Here is a 19,606-nt window from a genome sequence, read left to right on the forward strand (position 1 = left end):
CATCCAGAGTGATACCTACACCCAGGGTGGTATCTGGCGAGCTCGTCGCTTGGGCCCTTCCAGGCTGCTCGATCCGATGACCCCCATTAATTGCGCTACGGCAAAATGGTGTATCGCCGATCTGGTCTCGTGCCCTTTCCCCTATATCCAAAGTCATAACCAGCGAGCTCTTCGTTTTGGCCCTCTCGGCCCTCCCGAGCTGGTGGGTCGTATGATTGTGATTGGCTTGGTGGCTCGGAAATCGCTAACTATCACCTATCTTGGTCCCGAAGTTATAGCTAGAGCTAGAGCCAGAAATTATAGATAAATCAGCGTAGAGGTTACAAATTTCACAGTAAAAACTTTCAACAAAACCTCCATTCTATCAAAAAAAGCTTCTTTCTTGAGAAAAAACCGCTACAATGGGTGAAATGACTTTGCAAGTTCCCATTGATACCCCAAAGCAGGTGCAAAAGGGGTGTGATGCTGTAAGATCCCCTTTATTCTGACTTGGGCCTTCTCCTGAGTATACTGGCTTATATCTAACCTTCTCTACAGATGAAAGATGCTCCCACCATCCCTGCAGACCTCAAAGCCTATTTCCGACCTGTCTGGATGGTACTCAAAAACAAAACCCAGTTTTCCATCAACCCGGACGGCACGTATTTCTACTCAGGCTGCTTGCATGGCGAGTCTAGCAACACGAGCGCCTACAACGTGAGCGGATTTGGTGCCCGCAATTCGTGGGGGGGCACCACTGGTGGAGCGCGTTTCAAGATCAAGTTGGATCAAAACAACGAAGTTGTTTTCGTGATTGTAAGTTGCTTCGGTCTCTCGCCCGGAGAATTTTGCTAATATTTCACGTCAAGGGTTTCTCCAATCCGTACGTTGGCTACTACGGAGCTCATATTGAGGAGTCCTGGGACATCAAGAAGAATGGATATGCTAAGGTTGCAGAGAACGGCAACAATATTGAATCCATCCACACCTACAAGGGAACCTCCAGTAGCGGTGCCCCGCTGAAGTTCAGACTGCGACTGTCCATAGTGTCAGGCCAAACCATGACCATCACCGTGGTCCAGGAGGTGTGGGAGGAAGAATGAGTATTGGAATAGCTTTCACACCGAGTGTATTTTGCTTTCAAGTGTTGTCTTGCTACATAATTTCGGCCCCTTATTTTTGATAATCACTATGTACCATCTTGAGTCTTTGAATTTCAGTTTTGATTGATGTGATCCAGTTTCCTCAAACTTTCTTTAACAATTCAAAGGGGTTCTTTAGCTAGTTCAATGATAGTCAATACGACTGCAAGCGACTCTTTGATATTTGAGCATCCTGTCATTGTGCTCTTATATTTATCCTTCTCGAGTAAGGAAACTGATTCTGTCTGGGGGTTCTAGATGACTTAGAATGTGATGTGTACTATTAGGAGGTATATATTTTGATATCGCTACGGTCAATGTCATTTTCTATATTTTTCGGGGAGGTGGTATGATATTTAATTAGTTTACTAGTACTCAATAGGTATATCTTGCCCATATTAAATAACAGCCCTAGACAATAATTTCCATATTGACTCTCTCTCACTCCACAAATTCGGGCAATTTCACAACTTCCTATCTAATTAGATAAAGGAACTCTTAGATCTTTCTGTTCAGATCAGGGGGTTTGCCATATCATACTGCTTATCGACCATTTATCTAACTAGCCTGAAGACAGACATAATCCACATATCGAAAATAATTTCGGAAATTAATTAAAATATCACAAATAGTTCTCAAAACTAGCAACAGGTTGATCATTCAATATAAGCCCGTGGAAGAAAAATTGACGTGTATTGGTCCTTTTCAGAAGGGACGAAGCCTAGCTCCATCTCTCGCTGGGACCACTGCGTTCCAGATTTAGGAAGCTCTCCATTCTCCCCAAAAGAGGCCGTGACACACCGGGGTTGACCACCACCAACAGTGTATACCAACCAAACTGCCTTGCCGCCTTCGTCCAGTCGCGCAGTTATCGGGCCCGGCTGCGTGCTACTGGATGCAAGATTGTAGGAGTCAATGACCTGCCAGCCTTGGAAATCGGCCTTGTTCTTGTCAAGAGAACCGTCCTGGCGGAGCGGGATGTAGAATGCCTTGATTTTGCTCTCCGTGGAGCCAGGAGAGTCCTTGGTGACATAAAAGATGTACAATTTCCATTTTGACTGGCCATTGCTTTGATCAAAAAGCAAGCAGGAGGAGAAATTGCCCTCACAGATCCCGAGGCTTGCGGAGTTTGGAACTTCAACGCTTTGCCAAAAGATGGAATTGTCGGGAGAAAAGTCCATGAACAATGTATCCTTCACCGAGTCGATGAACAAAGTTCCCTTCTCGGTTTGACAGATATGGTGGACATATTGGAAGCTTCCTTTAGTCGCAGATCGGGTCAAAAGCTGCGAGCTGATTGCCTTTGCAGACCGAGTAGCTTTTAAAGGCAATTGAGTCCATTTCGCATTCTGCGATGATGGACGAATGAACAATGAGACACCCGAAGGCGCTTCTTGTCTATCCACAGTTGTCCGGGAGACATATGTTTGGTTTTGGTAGTAGAGAATACTGCTGCTGCCGAGATTCTTGGGATAAGCTTCGAATCCTGGCTCAGTGGCTCCAAGCGCGAAATACGAGGACAGACGATGGAGCGCCAGTGTGGATGAACTCGGGATATTGCCAACTTTCTTCCATGCCGAGATAAGAAGCTCCGCATGGTTGTAGTCAAAGGCGAGATTTGGGCACCGATAGATGCTAGGAGTCAAGGCGGGGTGTGACGCTTGGTATTGCAGTTGGAGCGAGCCCGTGAGGTTCGGGGAACAACTGTAAAACTCCAGCTGCACATTTGGGTTGTGGCGAACTAGAACAAAAGAAAGGTCCATAATTGTTGTATCTAGCTGTCTGCCCTCTGTCCTCATGGGAGAGAAGCATTCTTATGTAAATATTTCTATAGCAACGCAGTAGACTTTCGACTTTCGGTCGAGACCAGGGGAATAGTCCACGGGTGGATTCCGGGGGCGCAATCGTACGCACACCGTCAGGCACCTGACCATCGGCTGCTCCGGAGGTAGTTTCGGCTCGAATAACTCTTTGTTTCAAATTCTCTTTGCCTAGAATAGTATGAAGTGTGATATGTATAGGCATTTTTTAGAATCTGCGGGTCCGATGCTTGGCACGAATCCCTGCTCGCTAAATATTTCTCTGTTGCAGAATCACGGAAGCTAAACGCCACATTAACTAGCTTACATCGCTAAGATAGCCTCCTCAGCTGAGCCCTCGTACTGTTCCAGGACTCGGAATTCAAAAATACTAGCGCAATCATGAAAACAGGGTGGTAGTCATAGCCGATGGCCTGAGGAAAAAAGTCCAAGGGAAAGAGGGAATGCAGCATAGACAGGAGTGGTATATAAAATGAATCATAGGGTACAATCCATCATCACATCGATCATAACAGAACAAACCAAAAATTCACGTTTTCGAAATATCTATGGCGAATGCAGCTACCTTGCCTGTTGGCAACTTTCATGTTGATGGCAACGGCATCGCAAGATACTCTTTCACCGTCAATGTGCCCCAGGGCATCACAGCTGCTAGCACTCCCCAGATCTCACTTGAATATTGCCAAGGTGGCCCGAATGGTATTCTAGGGACTGGATGGTCTCTTGGGGGCTTGTCGACAATCCGCCGCCAGGCCGCCGGCCTGGCCTTGAACAGTCTCAATGCGCAGCAAAACTACGATCGCACGATACCCCGGCTAGCTCTGGACGGCAGCGAGCTGTTGTTGATCCAAGGGGATGACTACAATTCCTTGAATGCCGTCTATAAACAAGAAATTGATAGCCACGGGGAGACAATTTATGCGACATCATCTGGTTTCATTGCTCGAGATACCCTCGGAGCGCGTCGAGAATATGAAGCAATTCTCTCAGACTCTTCTGGACAGGCTTCTGAATGGCGCGTGCGAAAGCAAATTGACCGCTATGGGAACTTCGTTGAGTTCAAGTACGATAATTTGCCGGGTGACAACTCCTCCTATCTCACTAGCATCATCTACACATCCAATGAAAAGACTGGTCTGGTTGGTACCAGATTGATTCTATTGGAGTACACTCCAAGAGATGATCTCGTGGTGCACACCTCTTATGGTGATAAGATTACCTCCGCCCATCGCTTGGCATGCATCCGAGTTGCGATCGGCACTCTGGAGAAATTTGCGGTGATCCGTGCCCATGAAATGGAATATACCTGCTCTCCAAGTTCTGGATCTTCTTTACTGCGATCAATCACCGAGGTCACAGGCGCAGGAACGCGCTTGGTTCCAACCCTCTTCGAATATACTGCTGCTTCCGACCAACAAAAAAGCTTCTCCGGCCAGGACGAAGAATCTACAACCTTGAATGACACCACTGACAATGTCACACTGCTTACTTTGAACGCCAGTGGGCGATCTCTTGGAGACCTGGGGTGTGTTCGCTACGATTCAAGCACGGGGAATTTCAGCATAAAAACATATCTGGCACAGCATGGCAAAGCAGCGCAGAAAGATCAGCCTCCTACCATCAAGTGGTCCCCGTCAGAGGGAAATGGCGCGGAAGCTGTTCTGCCGTCCACTGCTATGGGCAAGACCACACCGACATTTTTGTCGGGGGATTTGAACGGAGACGGACTCACTGATCTGATCATCCCCTTCGAAGACACAAATGGCAATTTATGCTTCTCTATATCCCCCTCGACGGGTAGCGGGTACGAGCACTACATTCTGAAGCCGACAGACTGCAGCTGGAACCCCGACTCCCGTTTCCTGTCGCTAGACCTAACCGGTAATGGCTGCACGGATATTTTGCAAATCTACCCGTACGCCGGGAAACTGCATTTCCGGGTGTTCTCTGCCATTAATGAAGGTGGACAAACAACTCTCGCTAATCCCACTGAGACACCGACTACATTTGACTTTTCACACACAGTTGATTGGTTGCAGATGGCCACTCATCGTGACGGATCTTATAGTCTGGTCCGTGTGTGGGCTGACGACCATGGGATGGGCTTTAATCACTTGAGAGCCACTACATTCACCTTGCGCTCACAATCCGTAGATGGATCTCAGGGAACTCTCATTCCTTCATCAGATGCGTCGCTCGGCTTGTTCAAAATCGACCAAACTCCAGGGATCACTGTCCTTCCATGTGATATTAACGGTGACGGTGTCCAGGATCTCGTGGTATCTCTTGTGGAGATGGAAGACAGGGGAACGGAGACAGCGATTCGCATGACCTTTACAACATTTTTAAACAATGGCGCCGGCAGCTTCTCCCTGCAAGGCGTCCCTCAGATATATTCTCATATCGCGGAGTCGGGACGTGCGCCATCAAGTATGGGGAAGATGTATGTCACCGACCTTCGAGGTACCAACTATCCATCAATCGCCTATGTGTACCAGGAGCTTTACAGTAACGATTACGTTACGCTGATTTCCCAAGGCTCTTCTTCCGGCCTGATCAGGCCCCCCAAGTGGTATCATATTGCCAAGCAGAGTCAACTGCCTATGGGCAAGTTGGAGTTAGTACCAGCCGATCTCAACGGAAGCTCCTTGGCCGATTGGCTTTTCTACAGTGTTTTCAATGATGCAGTTACCGTCCATCCGATCTACAATACAGGAAAGGTCTGTGAGGACTTTCTTTTGTCAGTTCGGAACCCTATGGGGATGTCCACATCGTTCACTTATGCTCCCATGACCAATGGCGACGTCTATAAGTCCACAACAATGTCATCGCTCAATGTTACATCTGTCAAGAGAGGTGCACATACAGTGAAAGGATCGCCTAGCTACGTTGTCGCCGAGATTCGAAGTACCAACGATCCATCCATCAACAGTATTCCATACCAGGATATTGTTCAGAAGAAATACTACGGAGCCCGAGTCAACCCTCGAGGTTACGGCTGGGAAGGCTTCTCGCATATCGCGAGTTACCAACCTCTCAGCGACGACACTAGGATCGATCATTATCAACAATCTTGGCCATTCACGGGGTGCAAACGGCAAACTGATCAGATCCAAGGCCGCGAGCATGATGGAATGCTGCTCCAATCGACAGTGACCAGTTATGAAGAAAGATCCCAGGAGCTAGGAGGCAAGAAAATTTTCCGTGTGAACAAGACAGCTGAAGTCCACACTGCAATGGAAAGCGGATTGCCTGCACGAACAGTTAGTCGCACCTATGAGTATGATTCCGAAGGAAATGTTCTTCTGGAATGCTCAAAAGAACTGGATGAGCACACTCTCTGGACGAGATACGACTACACCACGATTGGCTCTTCATCTGGTCTCCCGATTTCGAAAAAGATGTCTACTCAGAAGTCCAACATCAACATGCGTGAATTTGAGGAGGGAGACTTGCGCTTATCACTCTTCGAGTATTACCCTGAGCATGGAACAGTGCACACCGCTCGAGAGTGGCTATCCGATCACGCCCGCTTTGCCCAGCAAATCTTCGAGTATGACGTGTATGGCAACGAAATTTTTAACAAGAGCCCATCTGGGTTGGAGACTCGGACTGAGTATGATACCTTGTTCCACTGCTACCCTGTCAAAATCCATGAAACCGGGACTGGTATCGATCATGTGCGTCTGTCAGGTTACGACGCCCGGTTTGGTCATGAGGTCGTCTGTCGGGAAACAAACGGTGGTGTTAAGATTAGTGAATTTGATGACTCTGGACGTTTGCTCCGTTCTGGAAACGTTGGAGACCAAGCAGACTACCAGATATCTGCTCAGGACATGCTGTCAGCTACCCACTTCATTGCAGAGTCCGAGCTGACGACCCTCATGTTAACTGCGCGGGTTTGTTCCAATCAATCTTTGCAATACGATCGACTCAAAACTCCTTCCAATGCACAGTATTTACGCACCACCACCAAGGTTCATTTCCAAGAAGGCCTCGAAGGACAGGACACCCTAGAGGAGGCCTTGGACTGTACTGGACGTTCATGCAAGCAGCGCAAACAGCATGGAATCTCTCCTCCCGTATGGAAGCACTTCGAGTATAACCCGCAAGGCTACCTCACTGTCCAAAGTCTGCCACACCGGCAGGCCGACAACGGACCATCTGACTGGGATTGGAGTCCTACCCCGGAACAACAGATTTTATGCCAGTACGATTGCCTCAAGCGGCCCATCAGCATCACCAAGCCCTCTCATCGACAAAATGACAATTCCACTGTTGTCTCCCGCAACATCTATCGGAAAGGAGGAGCGCATGTTGAACATGTCGTGGAAAGAATTCCATCCAGCCTTGGGCATGGGCAGCCAGCAGCTGCTACACGTCTGTCTCGAACAGAGAGCTTCTATATTCAAATCAACGGAAGTGAAAAATTGAGCGCCAAAATAAATGAGAAGGGCGAACGTTCTGAGTTCACATACGACGCCATGGGCCGGATGGTGGCTGCCACAGATGCCGCAGGCAAAACTGAAACTCGGACCTACAATACTTCAGGAAAAATCTTGCAGACTCATGACGCGTACCGAAACGTGGTCATTCGCACCTACAGTCCTTCTGGTGACTTGGTCAGTGAGCAAAATAGTTTGGATGAACTTACAACTCATGATTATGATGCCAAAGGTCGCCGCATCAAGTCTGTCGCTGGAAATGGTCGCCAAGTATCATATGAATATGATAGAGCGTGTAGGGATGGTCTTTCTCGCGTGCTTTTTGCAGCATCATCGGATAGCCAGACCAATGATGCAAGCTGGGAATACCGGTATAACTCTCAAGGAAGATTGGCAAGATCGATCCTTTGCACCGGTCAAGACGAGACGTTCTCTGTGGATCTATCATATGACTGGCGGGGTCAGGTCGTTTCCCGGTGCTTCTTCGATGGATCTTCATTAAAGACTCAACATCAAGGAAGTCAAGCCGGACGCATCGCATTTTCTAGCGAAGACTGGAACGTGGAAGCCGAAATCCAGAACTACAATGCCTTTGAACGGCCCGAGCAGTGGTCTATTCATGGCTCCGGGCTGAAGGATTTCCAGGGAATAATGCAAGCGGATCAGATCGGATTCCCTCTCAAGAATTCACTGCGCACTCCGGACGCATCTCTGGTCGAAAATCACTTCATCTACAATGACCTTGACCAGCTGAGCCGTGTCCATGAGTTTATTTCGGGAAAAACCTCGGACTATACGTACGAAGATGGTCGGCTTGTCGCCTCCCAAGGCCAGACAGGGCCTTTGAACAAATACGTCTACGATTTGTCCGGTAATCTCACCCAGAAAGGAGCGGTGCTTCTGAGCACTAGTCCTGGATGGATTGACGGAACAAACGGTGACCAGTCTATTGTTCGGGTCCAATACGATGATGCCGGTCGAATGATCTCGCGTGAGCTGCCGCAACAGTCCAAGGCCCATTCCTTCTCCTACGATGGATTTGGAAACATCGCCACCATCACAGACACCACCAACGGAAATACCAGCCACATTCTATCTGATGGGCAAGGCAATACCCTCATGCGCACTCTGCAGGATGGGTCCCGTGAAGTTCAATTCACTCGCGAGCTGAGCGTCCTGATTCGTCCAGATCGATCGCAGCAAATTCGTCGCCGGATGTTTGGTCCAGACAAGCGATTGCTTGCCACGATCACGACGGAAAAGCCGGTTGAAAAAGATGTGAAGGCGACTCATGTTGCACGAGTAGCATTCACAGATGCTAAGGGGAATGTGACACATCTATTTGGCGGTGACGGAAAGCTCTGTCACAATATGGAATACGATGACTTTGGCAGTCTATCACCATCTGATGCTCCTTTGTCGTCAACTTACGAGGCTAACACCACGGATGCCAACACAGGCTTGGTTGACTTTGGTGCACGTTGGTACGATCCACTTGTCGCTCGTTTTGCGACACCGGATGACATATTGGATGAGAAATCACTATCGGAGGCGGATGGAATCAATCGATATGCATTTGAAAACAACGACCCAATCAACCATGTCGATCCCACCGGACATTGGGGCGCAAATTTCTGGGGTGGCCTGCTTCTGGGTCTGACTCTATTGGCAGTTGGTATAGCAATTGCAGCCACAGGAGGAGCTGGTATTGGACTGGCAGCGTAAGTATTCAACTTGGCACTCTACCATTACCTATGCAATTCCCGAATTAACATATTTGATGCAGATTATCTGGTGCTTTAATGAGTGGTGGACTGGCTGCGGTGCAATACTCATGGGAACATCGGGAGGAACAAGACGCGGGAAAATTCTGGGCAGGCTACGGAGCCACTCTGGCAATATCATTTGCCACAGGAGCAGCTTCAGGGGCTTTTGGTGCCTACATATCATCATCAGCATCGCTGACAACGAGCTGCAGTCGTCTCTTTGCCAAAGGTGCAGTCGAAGTCATCAACAAGCCTGGTAAAATCCTGGCCACCTTCATCATTGTCGGATCCAAAGCACTCGTCAGCGGTATCACTGGCGCAATCGTTCAAATGGGCCAGAACCTCATCCAACGTGATATTTACGGAGCGAAGGTTGGACTGTGGGATGGAGTTGGATCTGCCTTTGCCACCGGACTCCGGAACGGCGCGGTTATTGCTTTGGGTTCCTCGTACTGGACATGGAAGGGTCAGGATCACCTCAATCGCGTCACGGCAACAGCCAAGGGGACTTTCGAGTATGATTGTGTGAACTTGGAGGTCTTCAATGATGAGTTTGAGCACGTCTTCAGGCCATTTGGATATGGAAATCCGGTGGGACAAAACCTTTCAGCACAGGCTGGGAAGTCATTTTCCAACGTGAACTGGGAAAATCCATTTGGTCGATAGTTTCACTATCAGGTTAAGTTTCTACCTGTTCGCTTAGGCTACTGGTATTTTGACATTCAATCACATAACATTTGAACATGATATGAACCTTTTCCAACCATAAGGACTATATTTATATGTTATCATTAGATATGCTAAGCCTTGGATACATCGCTTTGTGGTTGCGGGTCGATCTCAGATGTGGTATTCTAACCATCATAACATTTTATGATTTGTAGGTCGTAGATATGATTATTGCGCTTGAAGATACTCATATGTTCGTATTGTCTGTATTGCGTTCAGGCTTACAAAAAGCAATTTTCCAACATACATTTTCCCTGATAACTTCGTCGGTTAAATGTTATAGAATCGCTTTTCGCCCCTATCACTAGCGCCAAATATCGCGACCTGAACCCCTTTTCGCCCACTCTGGATGAATGGCTGGAAAATGGGAAGAAAATTCTCACTATTGAATTTATTTTCTTATCTCATAGCATAATCTGTGCTGGGTGAGACATCAAAACTTAGGGAAGACCTCGGGAGACCTCGAGAGAAGATAGCAGGATTACTCTCCCTCTGGAGCTGCTCACCATGATTGTGTCTGTATTAGATTCAAAAGCCCTCAGGGCCCTGAGGCTAACAAACTGGAGGCTATGTAACTTTGCAAGCAGTTATGTATTTTGCATTATCTCATTATATGAGCAGGGAAGCTGCGAGCGTTCAGATCTAGCATATCACATCCACAGGTCAAACAACACGTACGCAAGATCTACTTCAACACCGTGGATCGCGACTATGTAAGTGAGATATGACCGCTTGACAAGCGTAAAGCGATGTTTGCCAGTATTTTCTTTCTGTAATAGCTGGCCGATCGACACAATAGGCTTCTGATTTGGAAGGGGAAATTGACCCACCGCAAAAAAACCTTGGAAGGCAAGAGCTTTTGCCGATGTTACCGGAACTTCCAAATCTGGAAAGTGCTGTTCTGCGCTTTGATAAGAACTGTTCCGCGAAGTGCATTTTTGCCGACAAACCCCAGACAGACCTATACGGGGCTACTGTTTTGAAATGACTCTTTGCGGAATTAGTGTCTTTGCAGCGACCATTGAAAGAGCTTGCGATCCAGAGCCATCAGAATATAGCTCCACCCCCGGGAAAGATTTCGGATGAGATATATCAAGTGCTGAGCACGCTGACATCTCTAAGACTCAACGTGGTGTATGAAAAGGATGATGCTGCCTGTGAATTAGAGATACACCTGCGTTACTGCTTACTACCGCTTATACTAACCTTCTCGTGGCTATTTCAAGGTTTATATATACTGATTTGACGATACGTCTGATAGAAATACCAGCCACATGAGTTTTTCTCACGTACACTGTCTAAGTACTGGCTTAAGCCCGCGATGGGATTGCCCCAAAGGCTTTCTCTGTACTCTAGAATATACTGGGGCTTTGATCCTCATGCTAAACTAGACGGGGTTTGCTTCCCTAATCTGAAGTCGCTCTCTCTTGGCAAATTTTCCTTTTACGAAGACAAGCAGCTGGACTGGATCACGTCTCACTCTACCCTGCAGGAACTTTATCTCGACAACTGCCCTCTCCTGTTTCACATTGCAATAGATGAAAGTGAGGAGATGTATACCTGATATCCTATACCTAAATCCGGCCTGCACCACAATGAGAGTATGCACTGGAAGCTTCAACATACTTATCTATGTCGGTGGCATGAGTATTTCGGTGCAATTGAGAAAGGTCTTCCCCGCGCATGAGTAAGTCGAATATCCCAAGCCTCTCTATACTCCCGAGAACACATTAATAAAGTTTATTAAAGATAGATTCAAAGGTCTCTTTCATTATTAGCTAAAGATAGAACAAGGCACATTTCCTGCCACTATTGACTAAAATTTCCAGCGGACCTGACAACGTACGAGACCCTCATTCTTTGACGGTGTGCTCGAACACTTCCACTTCCACCTGATCTCTAAATACCTCAACTTGAGTGCTGGCAAACTTTCTGGCCGACACTTTCTCTTCAAAAAGCATATCAAGTTCAGCAAAGGTGCGACCAGTCGTTTCTGGAACTCGGAAAAACGTGTATACAACACAAAGAAAGCAAACTCCTCCCCAGAAAAACCCTGCATAATTACTCCAATCCCAAGCGGCAGGGTTCAACATATAGGGAGTTAAAACACCACAGATGATACCAACGACATTATATAGGACGCGACCGAGCACCACAGTCTTAATTTGTAGTGAACGAGTAGAGATTTCTGCCACGAGCGAATAGGCCACAGTTCCAACTGAAAGCTGATAGAATAATGCCCAGCAGAGCATCATTGAGCCTGTTGCAAGTGATGCTTGATCCCTGTGTGCACTAGGAACCAGGCCAAGGAAACCAATCAAAAACAGTATAGTGCATAGTCCGCAGAGGCCATAGAGATATAGCGTTCTTCGACCAATTCCAAAAGACATGAGGAGCCATGCTCCAAAGACACCAACCATATTGATCCCATACTGTCCCATCGCGAATGAATAGGAATTAGATGGTGATAATCCTGCCTGTTCCAAAAAGTATGTAGAGTAATTGGAAAAGGAATTGCCGCTGAGGTTCTGAATAGACCACACAAGACAGACAATCTCTGTGCGTCGTAAATTGGTTCCTTTGAAACAATCGAAGTAGGAGGCTCCTGTTGAAAGTTTTTCTTCAAGATTCGTGGTATGTCGTATCATGGCGATTGTTTCATCTGCATTGAAGTCTGCGACTCGGTCGGCATTCGTGAGGCGTAGAAGTGCCTTCTTCGCGTCTTCATCCCTATTCTTTCTGACCAACCACCATGGCGATTCTGGGGCGAGATAAATTGCGATAAAGAGAGGAACTGGCCACATCCATTGCAATCCATATGGAATCCTGTATGACCATTCATTATCTCTGTTTAACATTGCTTTAATGACTCCAATGCCTATAAGTTGCCCTAGTCCCCAACAGAAATTGACATACGAAGTCAAATATCCTCTTAGAACGACAGGGCAAACCTCAGAAGCATAGGTCACCGTGAGCGTCTGGAAAATGCCCCATGGAACTCCGGCAAGGATTTCCGCTACAAGCAGGGTTTGAATGTTTGGCGCTGTGAAAAATACTGCCGTGAAAATGGTGATTAGGGCCAAAGAAGTCATAATGGTATAGCGATACCCAAATCTCTCTGAGGCCCATCCATTGATCAAGAGACCGATAATTTCTCCACAATATGCGCCATTGCTGAGACCAGCTTGCCACTACATGCGATAATGTTATTAGCAACATGTCATGCATCCTTGAAAGAAAGACCATTGAAAATCTAGCAAGAAAACAGTGGGGGGAAGGGGAAAGAGGCAGTAAGCACTGGCTCAACGTACTGCAGCTGGTACTTGATAGGAGCCATCTGACATTAATTCGCCGTACTTCTTTGTGAATTGGGGAAATGCATAGAAATTATTGACCAGACTGATGTCATAGCCTTCCATCGCGATACATGTGGAAATGAGAACGCTCCACGCAATGGCTTTCGGGTAAGTTCTGATGCCTTGAAGCAAGGTCATGTTATGCTCCGCTTCAGTAGCTGCTTTCGCATTGTTGGTTGCCTTAGTTGTCGGCACCGAATCCTGGCGTTCGATATCCAGAGCATTCCCTGCTGACAAAATGTCATCCTTGGCCATGACTGTCTTTTTCGGGGCTGAAAGCCCAGGCTTTAGATATGAGGAAGGAAAAAAGGTAGACACAAGAGTGAGAAATGATTAATGGGATACCGAGACATTTTTTCTTCGAGTCGGGCTATTTATGCAAAGGGCACTCGAAGCTTCTGTCTAAGACTGTCGGCTGGTTGTTCCCAATTCTCCGAGTAGTTAAAGATTGAATGTGAGAAAAAACTAGTTGGCCAATGATGCGAAGCCGATTCCGAAGAGGAGTGCTGTCAACAGAAGATTGATCGCGTGACTGATTTCTATTGCCTTCAAAGGCCGTCCCAAATATCATAAAGAATAGTTTCAATTGGTTCATTTGACACTGTAGAGGAAACATGATTCCGAAAACAAGATATCAGCCAATAGATAGAGGTGTACTTGGCGTATCCGTTGCCTATGCGGGAAGAAGCTTGGACTTAGCTTAGCGAGAGAGGAATACGGGGTCACATGCAGAGTGGGGTATTCTGGATATTCTAAGGCTGTGGGCATTTGGACGTTAGGAAGAACAACGCGGGGACCCCACGGGGACGTTACATTACCTCCACTTTAGGTGTTTGTTCTCGTGCCATTTGACCGGAAATTGCCGACAGGGATCGGTTAATGAGTTTTCCCTGCATGTAGGTTAATGTAAGTATTCACCTCCGCATCCCAAAGATCAGTGCGAGCTGGACTGTGCTTCTATAAATGGCCAGCATGAGCTAGAGAACAGAATAATAAGAAGAACAGTTGCTAAGCTTCTATCTACACAGACCTATTCGTGATGCATATCTCTCCTCAGTTTCTACTTCTTGGGGCGGCGGCACCTGTGGATACCACCATCGTAAAGCCAAGGGGAACATCCACAATCCCCGATTATTTTCAGACTGGCTATGGTCCATTTGCTGGTATATATCACTCAACTCCCATCAATTAACTCCTCAAGTGTTGACAGATAGATGTAAACACAGGTCCGACACAGGCCGGAAGCGCCCCCTTTCTTGCCCAGACAAACCCAGCTCCATTCGGCAAACATGCTTATGTGCCCAATACCCCGGTGGTGACTGATATACCTATCATCGGAAAGGCCGATGGTGCTGAATCATTCAAACGAATGGGCAATATCTCGTACGTATGGGTATAGCTCATCAGCTCGTTCTTTATGTGACTAATCATCGTGCGAAGACCTTACATGCCAAATCCCTCAGGATTCGGGGTTAAAGAATATTCACTTCCCCCCGGCACCAATATCACACAGATGCATATGGTACATCGACACGGATCTCGATATCCTACGTCTAGCGCCTCTGTGGCTACTCTTCCAAACCGCATAGCGGAACTTCTAAGCAACGGGACTCGCTTCACTGGCAACTTAGAGTTCCTCAATAGTTGGGAATATCAACTTGGAAGAGAAGAACTGACCGCTCTTGGGCGCCAACAGCTCTTTGACAGCGGTGTGCTTAATTGGTTCAACTATGGAGGACTTTATGATCCATCTTCGCCACTTATCGCCCGTACGTGCACCCAAGTGCGAATGTTGCAGTCAGCCGAAAATTTCCTGAATGGCTTCTTCGGCCCTCGATATGCGGAAAACGTCACTTTGGAGGTCATTATCGAAGAAACTGGATTCAAAAATCCTCTGGCCGGTAACAAGGCATGCCCAAATAACAACAACGATCGGTCAGCCGGCGGAGATTGGGCAAGTGTCCAATGGCAGAATAAATACCTGAAGCATGCAACAGACCGATTCCGTCGGTCGATGACGGGCAACCCAAACTGGACAATCGAGGACACGTATCTTGTCCAGACAATGTGTCCATATGAGACAGTTGGCTTGGGGTACAGCCCTTTTTGCTCTCTCTTTACCGAGGACGAGTGGTCAGGCTTTGAGTATAGCTTTGCACTAAGCTATTACGGAGGAAACGGATTTGGGTCTCCCACCGGACGGGCAGTGGGTGTGGGCTACGTTGAAGAGCTCGTCGCCCGACTGCAGCACCGCTACCCTCAACCCGACGAGGGCTTTGCCGCCATCAATGAAACACTAGACACCAACCCTACAACATTCCCTCTAAACCAGAACTTGTACTTGGACTTCAGTCACGATACCACCATGTTCTCGATGTTGACGGCGCTAGGCCTCACACAGTTTGAGCAGTTCCTTCCTACCTCCGGTCCGCCGCCAAATCACCAACTGATTGTTAGCCACATTGTTCCGTTCGCAGCCCGCTTCAATATTGAGGTTATCAAAGCGCCGCGGCCTGTACGTGCGAAGCGCTCAAAGGATCCTCGGGATTCCGCGTATGAGTCTAAGGGGGGCGAAACAACCTATGTGCATATGTTGATCAATCAGAGGACGATTCCTCTCGGACGCAGTATCCCAAAGTGTGGGAAGCGAGATGATGGATGGTGCGAGCTTCAGACGTTTATCAAAGCCCAGAAGGACAACATTGTGAAGGCGAAGTATGAGGAGAGTTGTTTCGGCAACTATTCAGTCCCGGCGTACGGGGACATCACGACGGGTGCAATCTAAGGGTACATCTATTATGGCATCTCGTGATTCGGGCTCTATATTAATTATGGAGTAGAGGCTTGGACAGCTTCTGGTCAATCTTTCCAACCCATGCCAAAGGATTCCTCGCTCCGACTTTGAATTACTAAATTGATTCCATACAGGGAAATTAATCAATATAAAAGGATATTTAACTAGACGACTTTGTGTCTCAAATAATGTAGAGGTTGTATTACATATATAATGAATTGTTGTAATTGTGTGCCGAGGGGGAACTATTCAACCAGAGCGATATCGCTGTCTATAAGTCTATAAAGAATTTCACAGGTTCTGAGCAACAGTGGTGAGGATGTCACCGAGAGGAGTAGCAACAGTAGGAAGGCCAAGGCCAATGACCAGGCCAATGACGGAGGGAGACAGCTTGATGAGGAGGCTCTTGCCATCCTTAGCAACAATGTAGAGCAGGTCCTTAACGGGCTCAGAGATGTCCTTGACGAGGTCACCGAGATCAGCGGCCTCAGCGACGATAGAGCCAATGGGACCGGAGATAGTGGTCAGACCGAGACCAGCAACGAGGGAGGTGACGGAGGGGGGAGAGCTCAATAAGGAGCTTCTTGGCGTTCTGGCCGGTGACAGTCAGGGTAGTCTTGACCTTAGGGGCAAGGTCCTGGACAATCTCGCCACGCTTGATGTTCTTGCCGAGAGTAGCAACGACGGTACCAACGGGGACACCAACGGAAGGGAGACCGAGGCCAGAAACAATGCCAGCAACCTCAGGAGAGAGGCTGATGAGGAGAGCACCGACGTCAGCGCCGACAACAGTGACGAGACCGTCAACGACAGGGCCAAGGCCAGTGACAAGATCACCAAGGCCGGAGGCGGAGGCGACGATAAAACCAAGAGGAGCGCCGAGGGCACCGAGACCAAGGCCAGAGACGAGGGCAGAAACCTCGGGGGAAAGCTCAATGAGAAGGGTAGTGGCGTCGGGGCCGACGACTGTCAGGATGTTGTCGAGCTGGGGTCCGAGGTTCTGGACGAGGTGACCATCCTGAACAGCGGGAGCGCTGCTGGCAGAGGGGGAGGTAGGGAGGTTTAGGACATTGGTCAAGTCGCCAAGCTTAGAGACAACGGGGATCTCATTAAGCTTGAGCTCCTTGGTGATATCGCCAACCTTGAGGCCATTGAGGAGGCCATCAAGACCACCAACGGGGGTGGGAGCAGCGAAAGCAGAGCCGACCAGAGCGGCGACGGTGGCGATGAACGAGGCCTTCATTGTGAAATTAATGGGTATATAAAAACTGGAAAAAGTAGCTGTATATGTAGTTTTGCTGAAAGAGTGACTGTGGTAAGAAGCTTGAAAGAAAAAGAAACCTTTTGATGCGAGAAACACTGTATTTATAGGTATGCTTTGAGCTGAATATGATCTACAGGTACGATCTTGTTTGCCCCTGACCCTTGTTCAAAAATTTGCGGCTTTTCAAGAGCAGCAGTATCCTAGACTAGCGGGTCCGCTCCATAGTTGACGTGATTCCAATAGGATCAACATGTATAATGGCATCCTAGAGAAGTATTAAGTGGGACTAGCATCTCCATTGTGCCGGGACTTCTAGTTCCACCATGGGGTACATGCACCGAAGTAGCCAGGACAGGGTCAGTACAGGGTCCTGCGTGGATGTGGACTATTGCCAGGGTCTTGGAAAGCATGAAACATCAAAGATATGGATTACTTTGACGAACCCCGGCACTGACAGCTGAAGCTCATCTATATCGTTCTTTGGTGCATTGAAGCCCTCACCCAAGCCCTAAAGACAAGATATCCATATCTCAAATCGAATTGTTAAACTCGAAATATCCGGAGATCATCGGAAAAGAGGTCCAAATTAAGATCTACATGCTCATGTTTAGGGTGCATGGAACCCTGAGGTTTATTTTGGCTTACGTTGGACTAGTGTAAGCTTAAAATCCAGGGCTCTAGTCCAAGTAACTCCGTGGCAGACGGCAATTAACCACAAAAATTTCTTGGTTTCGGTTGTTCTTGGATATTTCCGATTAGACAACATCCAACAATGCAGCGCATCTACAGAGTACTACCTCCATGTCAACCCCCCTAATATTCTAAAACCACTTTAGATAGGGGATCATCCATGTCAGAGTCTCCATCTATTATAATTTATCATGCTTGTTTTTCCCTTTCTCTCTTTATGATGTCATTTCAACGGAAATTAAGGTGGGAACTCCACGAGGAACAAAGAATGATCTGCAGAGCACCACATAGGGTAATCAGACTGTACTTGAAAGAGCTCGTAAGTTGACTTTTGAATCCAATAGCGCGGTATCATATTGCCAATCAGCCCGCACGATTCCCAACGCATATCCACTTAACCGCCATCCAAGATACTTTATTGGCCATTTATACTTGACAGCCACAGTATAGAGTTGTAGGGGTCCCCTTTCCGTTATAATTGCCCTAAGTCCCCAGTCCACGTTTTCTCGATGATCCGAATATTCAAAAAGACGGGTTTCCATTGGCTGATCGAAGTGCGATTGACCGCTAAGACCGCTAAGATTAACCGGGGCAAAGGCGATGGCCAAACCTAACTTGACTACTCCGTACTTTGTAGACACCTACGGAGTGCTGTCAGCCACTGTCAGAACTTAGGACCCAAGATCGTGTTTCCAAAGGTTTAGGTGCCGCCTGCATTACCCAGGAGAGTATTCCGTATTTTTCTTTGTTTGATTTCTTTCTGTACTAGGATTTGCCGGGAACCCCGGCTATTATTGACCAATCTCGAGATTCTTGCCATAGGGGACAATAACTCAACATGATTACATTGGTATATAAGCTAGATTGCTAGGATATTCAGAACATATGCTAGGGCGCTAGTAGTGGAAATAGCCCGGAGGATTCTGACACCAGGCACTTGCATGCTGCACCGAATGTTCTGTTTACCTGTACATTGAGATTTAGGGTTAGCACGAGAGAGACTCTGTCGATCACCAGGTGGCGGAAATCCCCTATTGATACTATATGGGACTAGACTGGGATTCCCTTGTAGCCAAGAGGACTATCGCTATCTTGATTTTTATCATCATAGGCCTATGTCATGATTGATTGCTTTTTCCATCAGATCTATTGCCATCTTAATATTGGATACCTCTCAACTATACCATAATGGGAAGAAACTATGCAATAACTCAATAAACATACTCCTGTTCTTTGGGTGCTTGTGGATAACATCCTAGTTTCCTCAAAATCGAAGCGATGTTAAACAGCCATGGTGTACTCCGTAGTAGATGTACATAGCCGATAGCTATTCCAAATGATTTGTAATGAAAAGTTTGATAGGGGCAGGATGTATGCAAAGATTCGGGTCATGTCGATCTGCTCCCAATCCATCAACTTGGTCTCGATTTGTTTTCTAATTGAACTGCCCACTATGACGGAGTGCATATACATATCCACCCTCAACAAAGGGTATTCTGGGCCTATCCACTCGATTTGGAAGGAGTAACTCCTCGGACTGAATGGGACTGATGCAGTATATGGCCTGCATTGTTCCAGGCACAGACTCAGTCAGTCTTTGCGGGTTCGGCGGCAATTAACT

The 19,606-nt window shown here is 47.4% G+C and overlaps 6 protein-coding genes across 6 annotated transcripts; 3 read left to right on the forward strand and 3 right to left on the reverse strand.

The window, feature by feature from the left end:
- Positions 1–401: 401 nt before the first annotated feature.
- Positions 402–1,082, forward strand: N7479_002034 (uncharacterized protein; the record flags this gene model as incomplete). The annotated part of the gene is made up of 3 exons (XM_057249731.1): positions 402–467; positions 538–795; positions 849–1,082. The coding sequence occupies 3 exons, from the start codon at positions 402–404 to the stop codon at positions 1,080–1,082; spliced, it is 558 nt and encodes a 185-aa protein (XP_057114163.1).
- Positions 1,083–1,777: 695 nt separating this feature from the next.
- Positions 1,778–2,884, reverse strand: N7479_002035 (uncharacterized protein; the record flags this gene model as incomplete). The annotated part of the gene is made up of 1 exon (XM_057249732.1): positions 1,778–2,884. One exon carries the CDS (start codon positions 2,882–2,884, stop codon positions 1,778–1,780), a length of 1,107 nt encoding a protein of 368 aa, XP_057114164.1.
- A 605-nt stretch (positions 2,885–3,489) lies between these two features.
- On the forward strand, positions 3,490–9,818 carry N7479_002036 (RHS repeat domain-containing protein; the record flags this gene model as incomplete). The annotated part of the gene is made up of 2 exons (XM_057249733.1): positions 3,490–9,107; positions 9,173–9,818. The coding sequence occupies 2 exons, from the start codon at positions 3,490–3,492 to the stop codon at positions 9,816–9,818; spliced, it is 6,264 nt and encodes a 2,087-aa protein (XP_057114165.1).
- Positions 9,819–11,734: 1,916 nt separating this feature from the next.
- Positions 11,735–13,492, reverse strand: N7479_002037 (Major facilitator superfamily domain general substrate transporter; the record flags this gene model as incomplete). The annotated part of the gene is made up of 2 exons (XM_057249734.1): positions 11,735–13,072; positions 13,193–13,492. The coding sequence occupies 2 exons, from the start codon at positions 13,490–13,492 to the stop codon at positions 11,735–11,737; spliced, it is 1,638 nt and encodes a 545-aa protein (XP_057114166.1).
- A 784-nt stretch (positions 13,493–14,276) lies between these two features.
- N7479_002038 (histidine phosphatase family protein) lies at positions 14,277–16,022 on the forward strand (the record flags this gene model as incomplete). Its single annotated transcript, XM_057249735.1, has 3 exons — positions 14,277–14,400; positions 14,464–14,620; positions 14,678–16,022. The coding sequence occupies 3 exons, from the start codon at positions 14,277–14,279 to the stop codon at positions 16,020–16,022; spliced, it is 1,626 nt and encodes a 541-aa protein (XP_057114167.1).
- Positions 16,023–16,322: 300 nt separating this feature from the next.
- On the reverse strand, positions 16,323–17,274 carry N7479_002039 (uncharacterized protein; the record flags this gene model as incomplete). Its single annotated transcript, XM_057249736.1, has 2 exons — positions 16,323–16,517; positions 16,636–17,274. The coding sequence occupies 2 exons, from the start codon at positions 17,272–17,274 to the stop codon at positions 16,323–16,325; spliced, it is 834 nt and encodes a 277-aa protein (XP_057114168.1).
- Positions 17,275–19,606: the final 2,332 nt, after the last annotated feature.

Source organism: Penicillium vulpinum, assembly GCF_028829585.1.
Source record: "Penicillium vulpinum strain IBT 29486 chromosome Unknown utg000001l_segment0_segment0, whole genome shotgun sequence".
NCBI lineage: Eukaryota > Fungi > Ascomycota > Eurotiomycetes > Eurotiales > Aspergillaceae > Penicillium > Penicillium vulpinum.